Below are 11,893 nucleotides of genomic sequence, written 5' to 3'. Positions count from 1 at the left end.
TATATATATATATATATATATATATATATATATATATATATATATATATAAACATTTATTCTGTATTGGCGTCGCAATGTCTAAATCCGTATATATTTATACCAGCCAATCAGCTGGTTACGTGACCAAGTTGGTGATTCTCTGTTAGCGTTCGACTGGCCCTGGGTTAATCACTCCGAAAGCGATTAATGACGTCATAAGTCTCTACTAGCCAATCATAAAGCTTATAAGTACTTGTTCGACCAATAAATGTAGGTTGGGTAACCCAGAGTGGATTAACCCAGTCGAACATACTACGTACTAGAGGTCCTCTACGAAGACGTCAATGACGTATATACGTATATAGACCAAGCATTCCTATACTTCTGCTGTAGCAGCGAGTGAAGCCGGAAGTTGGCAGTTTAACAGAGTGAGAAAGTTGATGTATCCCTAACGCTTTCTCATCCTTACTAGAGATTCTCTACTTCTTTGGAATCAATTCCGATCGGAAACAGTTATTTCCTAGATTTCTATCGTCTTTTCTAGGGGAAATTATTCCGATCGGAATTGATTCCGAAGAAGTCCATACAGATACCCAGTTGTTTTCAGGCTACTTTGGTTTAAGAACGCACCCTCAATCATGAATCTAATACGCCGAGCGGAAAGCAGATTGCGTAATTGTCGCCGATCGTTTCCTTTATACACTTTACAATCTCGAAAACACTGTCTATATGGACGATAAAGATCATAAAGATCTTGGACTGTACTTATGCGACGAAAGTGAATAGTTTGCCCTAGAATTGACACGATTCTGTCATCGTTGTTAGTTTAGTGAAAACGAAGGCATCATTCGGAGGAAAATGTCAAAGATTGAGGAGGCGACCGAGCACATACGGCAAGCTGAGAAAGCGTAAGCATATTTATGATTCATTATTTCCTCTCTTTTTCACACAGATGTTTTCATCTCGCTTCATGGCAACTCAATGTTTCCGGAATACATTTTTTTTAACTATGAGACTTTCGATTATCTTTCGACACTTTGACGTTTAAATTGTACAATGTTCCGTATTATGTGTCAAATGAATATTTCGCAGCCTGAAGACAACTTTACTCAAGTGGCGACCTGATTTCGAAGTAGCAGCTGATGAATATTCAAATGCGGGTAAGTGAAAAGTATAAGATACATTAAAAAGAATAGCGAATCGTGATAAGTTAACAAAAAAAATTAAATCAAATCTTTTTGTGTAAACTATTTGTGCGAACTTGACGTTGATCATACTAATGGATTTTTCTGTGTTAGCTACATGTTTCCGAGTAGCCAAGTCATATAAAGAGTGCAAAGAATGTTGGGTAAAAGCAGGTGATTGTTACAAACAGACCAGATCGTATCCTTTGATTTGTAATGGAATAAATGTTTAAAATTTTAAATATACATTCCCAAATTCTAAATATAATATAAATTTACATTTCTAAATAAGTTTAATTTTTTTTTACTTGAAAATATCATTTTTGTCATATACATGCATTTATATGTAATATTATTTTATTACAGTCAAGCTTAAGTAAGTTAATTTTTTCACATAAATGTAAGTCAATTTTTTTACATTAAACAACAATAAACAAACACTAAAAGTTAAGTTACAATTAAATTAACCTATTAAAGTTGAAAGTTAGTTATGTAAACTAATATATATATTTTCTCACATAATTTGTGTGAAATAATGAAAAAATAATCTTTTATACACAAATATTGACTGCTTTGTGTTCAGAATTCCATACAAGGAAAGAACTCTGATATTAAGACAGAAAAAAAAACTTTGCTGGTATTATTTAAAAATTTTCTTGTTCTATATTGTAAACAGCCTCTCTTCAATGATGTTAATATAACAATGATGTTAATATAACAATGATGTTAATATACCTCTCTTTAATGATGAATTATACATATACAATTATGCAATTAACATATATAGAAAAGTTAATACATAAAAAACAAAAAATTAATAAGTTAAAGTTAATATATTTTATAATAATTAGTTTGAATTAAAAATTAACTTATTTGAAATTAATTAAGTGAAGTTAACAGTTATTAACTTTTTATCTTAATTTTTAACTGATATTAACTACACACAAAGAAATGATTTAGTAATATCAGCTAAATCTCAGTGATTTGGATTTAGCTAGAAGGCTAATTGTTTTATTGTCATGTTACTAAAAGTTGGCTATCATGGGCAAAATACATTCACTGTGAAATACAAATGTATTAACTGAAATTAAAAGTGCACATCTGTTTGATTAGCTAAGAAAGTGGCAGCTATTTCTAAACATTTTATATGCGTGAATCTCAAGCATTTAATACTGTAAAGAATTAAACTTACTGAAATATGTAAATATTTCTGCTAATATTTCTCTTGCATGAGCATTATGTCTATAATTATCAAACATCTCATGAAAGAAGAACAATATGTTTTATTATTAACCTAAATGAAAATACAATTAACAGAGATCTTACAGATTTAATTAAATTAATAAGAAAACTGTGTGGAGAAAATATAAGTTCTAAATAAATTGTTTATTTTTTTATCAAATTTTTATATGATATCAAATTATATTGTCGGAAATTTATATAATTGTACATTACGATACATTGTAATTGTATTTATATAATTTACAATTATATAAATGTAGACAATATAAAAAAGGTCTATCAATTGAAGAAGTGGTATAGTGTCCTAAGCAGATTATCGTCTTACGGCTTAATCTAGTTTTCATACTTCATAATTTAGGAGTAATCAGGAGTGAAATGCATTGTTGCAAATTGCTTATATTTAAAAAAAATTGCTTATATTAAAAAAAAATTCGATTCGGTATCCATCCGTGCTGGATCAGATATAAGATGATAATCTGCTGGGATAATTATGCTCCATATTTGGATCAGATCTGGGCTTTTACAGATAGCGATAAAAATATATACCGGATATATAAAACTCAAATCAATATTATTACAACATTATACAATAATTGCCTGATTTGGGCCTTATAAAAGCCACATAACACCTTATTATAGAATTCATAATCATGCCCATGTTAAACATTAGAATTTATCGTAGTTTATTTCTACTGGGGCATTACGCAGACGACTCATAATCTTAAGTCCCGGATTCAAATCCCGCATGGATAAAGTCGAATTTTTCACGTACGATATAATATTGAATCATTAAATGTTAATATTGAGCAAAATAATCATATACTACAACACTTTAAGGGACATATCAGTTAAAAAAATAATAAACTTTCTATTTAAAAATAGGAATACAAGTTTGTTACTATTGTATATATCTAACGATGAATATTTTTTGCTGTGTAGCGCCGAAGTTTAATTAACTAATAAATTTAGCTTCGTTAGCAACAATATCAACTATTTCTATTTCAATAACACAGCTGTCACAGTTATATTTTAGTTTTTGTGGCAAATCCTTTCTTTCTACATATAAATATTACTAAATTATAATTATATTATTGATATTCTTATCATATTATTTTAGACACTCTTTTTATTATATTTTTATTGCGAGTTCCTGTATTAGAAATCCTAAATTCTCAAACAAGTTTATCACTTCTATCAATTTTCCTTAAAAAAATTTACTACTGCAATATAGATGGTTCCATGCTGCAAAGTATGTATCGTACATATATATGTAGAACTTTGATTTCATCATATACTTTTTTGACATTATAATAACGCAATATTTTTAGGAGCATCGAGCAAGCTCTGCTTATTAGCAAGGAAATGGGGGATCTCTCGAGTGTGTCAAAATTGGCTCACAGTGCCTGTAGCCTATTTCAACAACATGGTTCTCCTGAATCAGGTGTAACTACTCTTGATAAGGCAGCAAAAATGCTGGAAGCTTCTCAACCCGAGCAAGCTCTGGAACTATTTAAACGCGCAGCTGACATTGTCATGGTGAGATACTACTTTAAACAAAGGTTATCATATTTGAAAATTTGCTGAAAAAATAATTTTTTTCTGCAAAGTTTATACCATATCGATTGCACATGGTTATTACAACCTTTCTTCAAATATTACAGCGTTTATTTTTACTATTACAGTATGCTTATTATGCACACACGCTACATTACACATGTTCAAACATGTGCATCAAATAACAGTGTGAACCGGCTGAATGATATATCGGAAAATGTGCATGTACTTCCGTTTACCTACATCATATATATTTAAATATGTACTATATAAACATTACAAATGCAGCTTGAATTATAAACTCGTTTTGCGTATGTGCGTGTATACATGTGAACTGGAGATTAAAATCTGAAAAATCAACTTTTTCTGACAGTTTTCGTGGATGAGATTACAGGATCTAACGATTAACTGCACCAATCTTAATGGGACTAATCTCAATTAAAAACTAACATCAATATTATATAAGAAAAATGCCGTTATTTTTTTTGTATGTCTTTGGTTTCTGAGAAATTTTAATTGAAAATATCATTGACGTGAAAATTCCGGATAAGCTATAGGTAATACCGTGACATTTGCGTCGTGAACATCACATTTTGTCACTTTTTTTATGTACTTGGCATTGCTGCTTGATATAAAAGATTTCTCAAATGTAATCAAGGCTGTTTTTCTTTCAAGGGTGAGGACAGTCCACGTCATGCAGCTGAGTATATGAGCAAGGCTGCGAGATTGCTGGTGAAGTTACAGAGATATGACGAAGCTGCGGACGCTATACGTCGAGAAATCGGGATGCACCAGCAAATCAAACACTGGCAATCTATAGGCAGACTAACCGTGGCGTTGGTGCTGGTACAATTGGCGCGGGATGATCAAGTGGCGGCAGAAAAGGCATTTAAGGAATGGGGCAACTATTGCGAAGCTCCTGAGGTACGGGAAAATCTCGCTAAGTTTCCTGATTCCTCGCCGCAGAACTCTAAATTAATGACGTTAAGAATGAAAAAATACACCCAAACAAATATAATCCTATTTTTAGTCGAATTCTCTTATACACATACGGTGTCTGATAATTCATGATATACCTGTTGTGTGTAAATAGAACTTATTAAACTGAACACAAAATTCCTCTACCATTCGACAAACAACCACCTAAAATTTTGTATTATTAATTAAAGAAAACTTGTGAATGATAACGTAAGATACGGTAGATGAACTATGTGATAACAACGTCTGCTGTTGTGTGCTTGTACATTAAACTAAACAAAAAAGTTTTCTATTATTTTACATGGCTGTTGGCGAAATAATAGAGAAATTTTGTGTTCAGTTTAATGAAATTTACCTGCGCACAAGTGTGTTATGAATGATTAGACACTCTGTATATTGGTCTCAAGATTCTTCTAAAACTAAAAGGACAATATTTTAAAACCTAAAAAATAATTCTAATTGTAAGATGTTATTTCTTGTAATGCTATATTTTAAATGAAACTCTTACTGAAAAAGTATTCTTCTATTTTACAGAAAAAATATTCCTCTTCTAATGAAATGAATTATTAAATGGAAACCTGCAAAATATTATTCTAATTTTTTTTTTATCTTTTCCTCTTTCCTCTTTTTTAGGCATATATGTATATGTCTTGAAGCAGAATGCCTTCTAGAAGAAATTTCTATTACAAACAAGACTTGTAATGTAGATAAAAGATTAAATTCCAGTAATTTTAAGAACATTATGATTGAGAATATTGTCATTTTGGTTTTAGGAGAATTCTATGTAGAGATCACATACAGGATGTTTAGTGTATAACGATCAACTTTTTTTTAGACCCAATAATTTCAAAATAAAGTTGTAAGGTAAACATTTATTTATTTCATGTAAACTAGTACTTACAATAAAAAAAAATGAAAACTTTTTCATAAAAAGATTAATGTCACTTTGAATTTTTTTAATGTAATTTTTTTCATAATATTATAAGGAACTTTAGGGCTCTTAATCAATAACTGTAACTATATTGGAATAATGATATTAGAAGTGAGGAAAGTCATGCCCAAAATATATGCGAACTACGGATAAATAAAAAGATATATCATGAAAATAATACTTGCAAAATGTTTTGGATTCTCTTTTGCTGAAATATTACATAACCACAAAGTAAATGACAAATCATTTTGTTTTGGTAGAAAATCAGCCGTGTGATTTCGTGCCGAATATGACCGATTAATTATTTATATTAAATATCATAATAGTATTATATATTAAATATCATAAGTATTAAATATCATAATAAACACAATGTCTGCAACACTTCTACCATTATATGACATACACATATACACGCACGCACGCACTACACTTAATAATGATACTGTGGTTTGTAGGAAAAAATTGATCGTCTGTTTACATCGTCAAGTTTGTTCGTTTTCGATGAACTTTTGCACTAGTACAATAAGTTAGAGAGAGAAACAAGTATACTTTCTTTCACTTTTGCAACAGTTAGCACTGTAATGCAGAAATTTTTCGGATACGAGCAGACCTATTTCCTTGCCTAAATAATTCATCTTTTACTATTTTCAATCATATTACCACCGTTAACGCAAAGTTCTCGGGTAACTGACCAGGAGCCTTAAGACAAATTCAATGTATTATTAGAAATGTCACTTTTATTAAAATGTAATAGCAAATTTGCAGCATAATTTTAAATAGCAATACTTATAAACTCAAACAACTTTCAGTGTTTGTACATTTCTAACCAAAACTTATAAGTACTGCTATTTAAAATAATGCTGCAAATTTGATATTAATATCATTAAAAGTGATATTTTTCTGATAGTGAGTGGAATACGTCTTAAAATCGTCTACAATATTATGAAAAAAATTGAATACTACTATTATTTAAAATTCAAGGTAACATTGATTTTTTTATGAAAAACTTTTTCAAATTTTTTTATTGCAAATAGTAGTTTGCATGAAACAAATGAATCAATTCACCTTACAACTTTTTCTTTAAACTATCAGAAGAGTCTCAAAAACCATGCAGATTGTTCTTACATTCCATGTAAGATCTGAAAAAAATAGGATTCTATTTTTTTTTTTATACACCTTCAAAATTCTTGCAAAGTACATTAAAACAAAAAATTATATCCATAAAATAACATTTGCAATTGGTCGGGCAGATCTGTAAAATATTACTTATTTATTATATATTTCACGTTTTTATATATTTTCTCTCTTATTACCTTATTCTCTATCACGTGTTACTTTATATTGATTTCTTGGAGTATTTAATCTATATATTCTTTTATTTTCTTTTTCTTTTAACGTCAGCTATTTGTATTACTTTTTATATTTACATTGTTTATTATCCTGATAATATTTATTTTAGAGCATAATAAAACAGTTTTTAATTGTAATTTTAAAATAGTTTAAACATTTTCCTTTTGCTCTAACAATCAAAAGTCATAAAATTTACATGACATGTAATCAGTTTTTAATCTATCATTTCTCATGATTATATTGCCTTAATTTTATGGTTATTTATTGGTTGTTAAGAGAAAAGAAAGTGTTGGCACTAGTTTACAGATCTATTTGATCGATTGCAAAAGTCATTTTGTGAATATATAATTTTATTTCAATATATTTTATAACAATTTTGGACATATATTTTTTTTGCTCCTGACGTTATCAATAAAAAATTCTGCAGCAAAGAATCAGGAGAGATTAATTCGAGGGTACTGGTACGTCACAATTTGCGCGATTATTATTTTCGATTTCCAACTAAAAACTCCATTTTTACGAGGCACTTTCATTAATATATGCCTCATCTATTAAATTCAGGTGCAAACATTGGAGACATTACTACAGGCATATGATAACGAGGACGCAGATTCGGCTAGGGCGGCATTAAATAATCCTTTCATAAAACACATGGATGTGGAATATGCCAAGTTGGCGCGAGGCTTGTCGCTGCCTCAACAACAATATTCTGTCGCGCCTGCTGGAGTAAGGCCGAACGCTGCAGAATCATATGTTTCACCTAATACGTCAAAAGAACAATCTATAGTTGAGGCGGAAGTCAATCATACAACTAATCAATCGACGGAAAAGAAGGCAGAGCCTGGAATTTCTGCGCCACCAGTGCAAAAAAGGGATGAGGAAGAAGATGAATATGAGGGTGGGCTATGTTGATTTATATATATGTATATATACACACATATATATATATATATACACACATATATTATAGTAAAGTCCTCTAATTGGCATGCTTGCAAAATGTACCTGTAATATGTGCATGTGTATTGACACTTATGTATATTGTACGTTTTTCGTCGAAAGCACACTGTTGGCTTTGAAAAATAGCCCATGTTGTTGACTTCTAAGATTCTAACAATTGTTTCTCTAATATTGTATGTGCTTTTGATAATTTGACTGTCTTTTGCAGTTTAATCTACTCATTAGCAGATACTATAACTTTTAATTAATAATTAATTAATGTTTTCCATGTTTGAACATCATAAATGATAAGATAAAAGTGAATATAAAGATAAATGGATACACTTAGTTTTTCAGCACTACTCTAGCGATCGTTATACTGAAATCTGTTATGATTGCAAGAGTTTACGAGTTAATAAAAACGTACAATTCTAAATCTCTTCCAAAGTGTTATGTATGAATTCCTGATGTATTAATCCTGCATCGTTCCTGTGAAATGCTTCTCAATAAAAGAAAATTTCTTAAAAAATTGTGAACTCATCTTTAAGAAATATCTTTGTAGCAAGAAATTAGAAGAAACAAAACTGGCAAGTAAAAACCAAATGCTGATGTTAATCAATATTAGCATTTAGTATCTACTTGTCTTTTTTTAATTTTCTCATTGAATTAGATATGATTAGAGATTAGAGGTTTGTTTTCTATTACTAAACTAGCTGCATTAACTTATATTTTTTCTCTACATCTTGTTTTTCGCACAAATATCAAATATATTTTTCTTTTTAAATTTCATAAATATACACTAGCAATAAAAAACATCTCTTATTTTTCGGTTTTTTTTTTTTTTTAATTTAGTGACTTGTTGCAATATTTGCGGATCTCCTTGATAGATTCAGAAAATCCCGTGTATGATAAAATAATTATATAAATCATTATTCCCGTTTTCCCAAACATGTTAATTCTCTTTTGTTCTTATTATACAAATCTGCCGATTTCAAACAAATAATATTTAAGCTGTTTTTTTTCTATTCGGTAACTTGTCATCGTGTCCTCAGCCTCAAGGATTTTTGTGGCTATGTGGCACATACTACTTTTATTTGTATTCCTGAAAAGTAACTTTTTTTCTCTTCTCCCCACGATCAAATAATATTTTAAAAAATTAAAGGTTAAGTGCGCGCGCGAACACGGCTTTTTTTTACGACAGTTAAACCGGCAATATCTAAACTATATGTATTAATAGGTTATGTTCGCTGGCTGTATACAATACAACAAATGTTAACAAAAAGAAAAGATACTTACCAGGAAATTAGAATTACACACGGACAATCACATGGAAAATTTCTTCTGACGTCAAATTCACTGGTAATTAATAGGAAGCACACATGAAGTTGAGGCGACTTTAAAGTTAGGACGCGACAGTTCACAAATTTAAAATATACGCGGAAAATGACGCAAGGGCTGCGTTCCAAAACTCTACTCCCAGTAGCGGAGTAAATTCAACATCGTTCTAAAATGTGGTGTAACATACTAGATGGGCGGAGCCAAATCGTTCAGAAATTCATAGCATGTTCGACTGGCTTTGGGTTAACCCACTCTGGGTTTTTTAGCCTACGTTTATTGGTCGAATACTTATAAACTTTATGATTGGCTAGTAGAGACTTATGATGTCATTAATCGCTCTCGGAGCGATTAACCCAGGGAACGTCCCGATTGACCACGGTACGATTGGACACAACCAAACGATGAAAAAAATTATCTAGTGAATTACTAGGTTGAACCAATCATTACAATCTGTGTCCAATCGTATCGTGGTCAAGTGGATCCCACCTCAGTCGAACACGCTGTATGAATTAGTTCCACTAAAATTATGATAGGCACGACCATCTAGTACTTTTGTAGTTTATGATAACTCTAAAGCGGCACACGATGCTTGTTTTCATGCTGGATTGCATGCTGGATGGAAATACTCTGTTCTGATTGGTGCATTTCTAAAGACGGACCAATCAGAATAGAGTATTTCCATTCAGCAAGCAATCCAACACGAAAACAAGCATCGTGCCGCTGGTTTAACTCAATGGGTGCGTTCTTTTATTCGCAACAGATACAACCCGATGCATCCGATGTATAATTTAATCGTTCTGTATATCCAGTTGCGCACATCAAGCTGCAGACTGCGAAAATCTTGACCGTTCTTTAATTTAAGTTGCAAGCGGAATCGTGCAACTGCCTGCAACTTTTAGGGTGCGTCCCGTTTCTACGCATGATGCGCATGAAACGCAGCGTTAGAGTGACAGAGATACGAGAGTAAGATAAAAAGAAAGGGAGAGCACTCGGGTGAGGTTGTCGAATCTAGGTTAGGTTAGTTCTCGAACGCACGAGATCGCATGGACTGCACTACCTCGGAGCTGAGGCAGTTCATGCGTTCGAGAACTAACCTAACCTAGGTTCGAGAACCTCACCCGAGTGCTCCCCCTCTCATTTTATCTTACTTTCGTATCTCTGTCACTCTAACGCTGCGCTTCATGCGCATTATACGTGGAAACGGAACGCACCCTTAGCATCCCAATCCAAGCGGCTGCCAAAAAATTGAAGCCTGAGTTTCGAATGCAGGAACCTTAAATACGAATACGGTTCTTTGGTGTGCAGATAGTAGTACGTTTCTCAGACAGCACACAATATTTATGATAAATATTTATTTCAAATTATTTCTTAAAAATATTATATAAATATAATATAAATATTTTATATACATGAACAAAAAAGTATCAAAATCTTTATTGAAAATATTAAAATACAGACTAAATACTTTACACAATATTTATAGTAAACGAAAAATAAATATTTGTAGTAATATTTTGTAAATATATCTATTTACAAATATTATATATGAAAAAAATAAATGTAATTATTTAAAATTATTAAATTATTGAAAAAATAAGAAATTCGAATCTCAGCAATGGTAAGCAAATTTTCAAAGTTCCCATTTTTCACAGCACAGAACCCAGCAAACACAGAACATAACTATGATATAACGCAGGAGTAACATGTAATATAATGCAAAGGAGTAACATGTAATATAACACAGGAGTAACATGTAATAGCATGCTGGCAGTATGCCGGCAGATTGAATCATGGTTATGCAGCAAATTTCAAGCAAATATGTTCTCATTAAGCTTAATTTTCTCTGCAACGTGGTGCCCATAAAGTGTTTTGGCAGAAATGTAACAGAAATACATCATCATTTGTCCTAATAATATAATTGATTGTGAAGAACAACGATGTTCTTACAGTTTATGCTTATATAATGTGTACTTATAGTGTTCACAGTATATTATAACATACGCAAATACGCGCGTTGATTCGCCAATATATTTTATTTAATATCTCTAAAGTTTACCAGGTGTAGAAGTATGAAACCGGAATTCCCCTATAAATGGTGCCAGCGTTCAGTTTAGTGACCGTAAGACCGCTACTGCCGCGCTATTATATTCTCCTAACAGCTGACGAATATTGTCAACAAACATAACCCCAACTTTCATTCTCTAGTATATTTTTGTATAACCTTAAACATGTCACGTTTCGAGCCTACTAACTATGATTTGCGGACAGCATTGATTTTCTGTTATCATTTAAAGAAAACTGCTGCAGAATCACATCGAATGCTTGTCGAAGCTTACGGTGAATATGCTCTTGGTAAATCTCAGTGTTTCGAGTGGTTTAAAAAATTCAAAAGT

At 31.3% G+C, this 11,893-nt stretch overlaps 2 protein-coding genes across 3 annotated transcripts in view; one reads left to right on the top strand and one right to left on the bottom strand.

The window, feature by feature from the left end:
• LOC116852449 (uncharacterized protein C1orf112 homolog) overlaps window positions 1-9,649 on the bottom strand; it is a 202,655-nt gene extending 193,006 nt beyond the window's left edge. For both annotated transcript variants that reach the window (XM_032832856.1, XM_032832855.1), the window contains exon 1: window positions 9,459-9,649. The gene's annotated coding sequence lies outside the window, so the exon portion shown is untranslated. The remainder of the gene's footprint in view (window positions 1-9,458) is intronic.
• On the top strand, window positions 674-8,602 carry LOC116852452 (gamma-soluble NSF attachment protein-like). The gene is made up of 7 exons (XM_032832869.1): window positions 674-889; window positions 1,074-1,141; window positions 1,280-1,364; window positions 3,639-3,656; window positions 3,736-3,943; window positions 4,637-4,885; window positions 7,785-8,602. The coding sequence occupies exons 1-7, from the start codon at window positions 840-842 to the stop codon at window positions 8,133-8,135; spliced, it is 1,029 nt and encodes a 342-aa protein (XP_032688760.1). The 5' UTR covers window positions 674-839; the 3' UTR covers window positions 8,136-8,602.
• Window positions 9,650-11,893: the final 2,244 nt, after the last annotated feature.

The sequence above is a fragment of the Odontomachus brunneus genome, unplaced genomic scaffold, assembly GCF_010583005.1.
Source record: "Odontomachus brunneus isolate Ranch 3 - 2012 unplaced genomic scaffold, Obru_v1 Obru_scaffold_225, whole genome shotgun sequence".
Taxonomy (NCBI): Eukaryota; Metazoa; Arthropoda; class Insecta; order Hymenoptera; family Formicidae; genus Odontomachus; species Odontomachus brunneus.
Note: the sequence above shows the minus strand (reverse complement) of the source record. Positions and strands in the feature narration are given on the sequence as shown.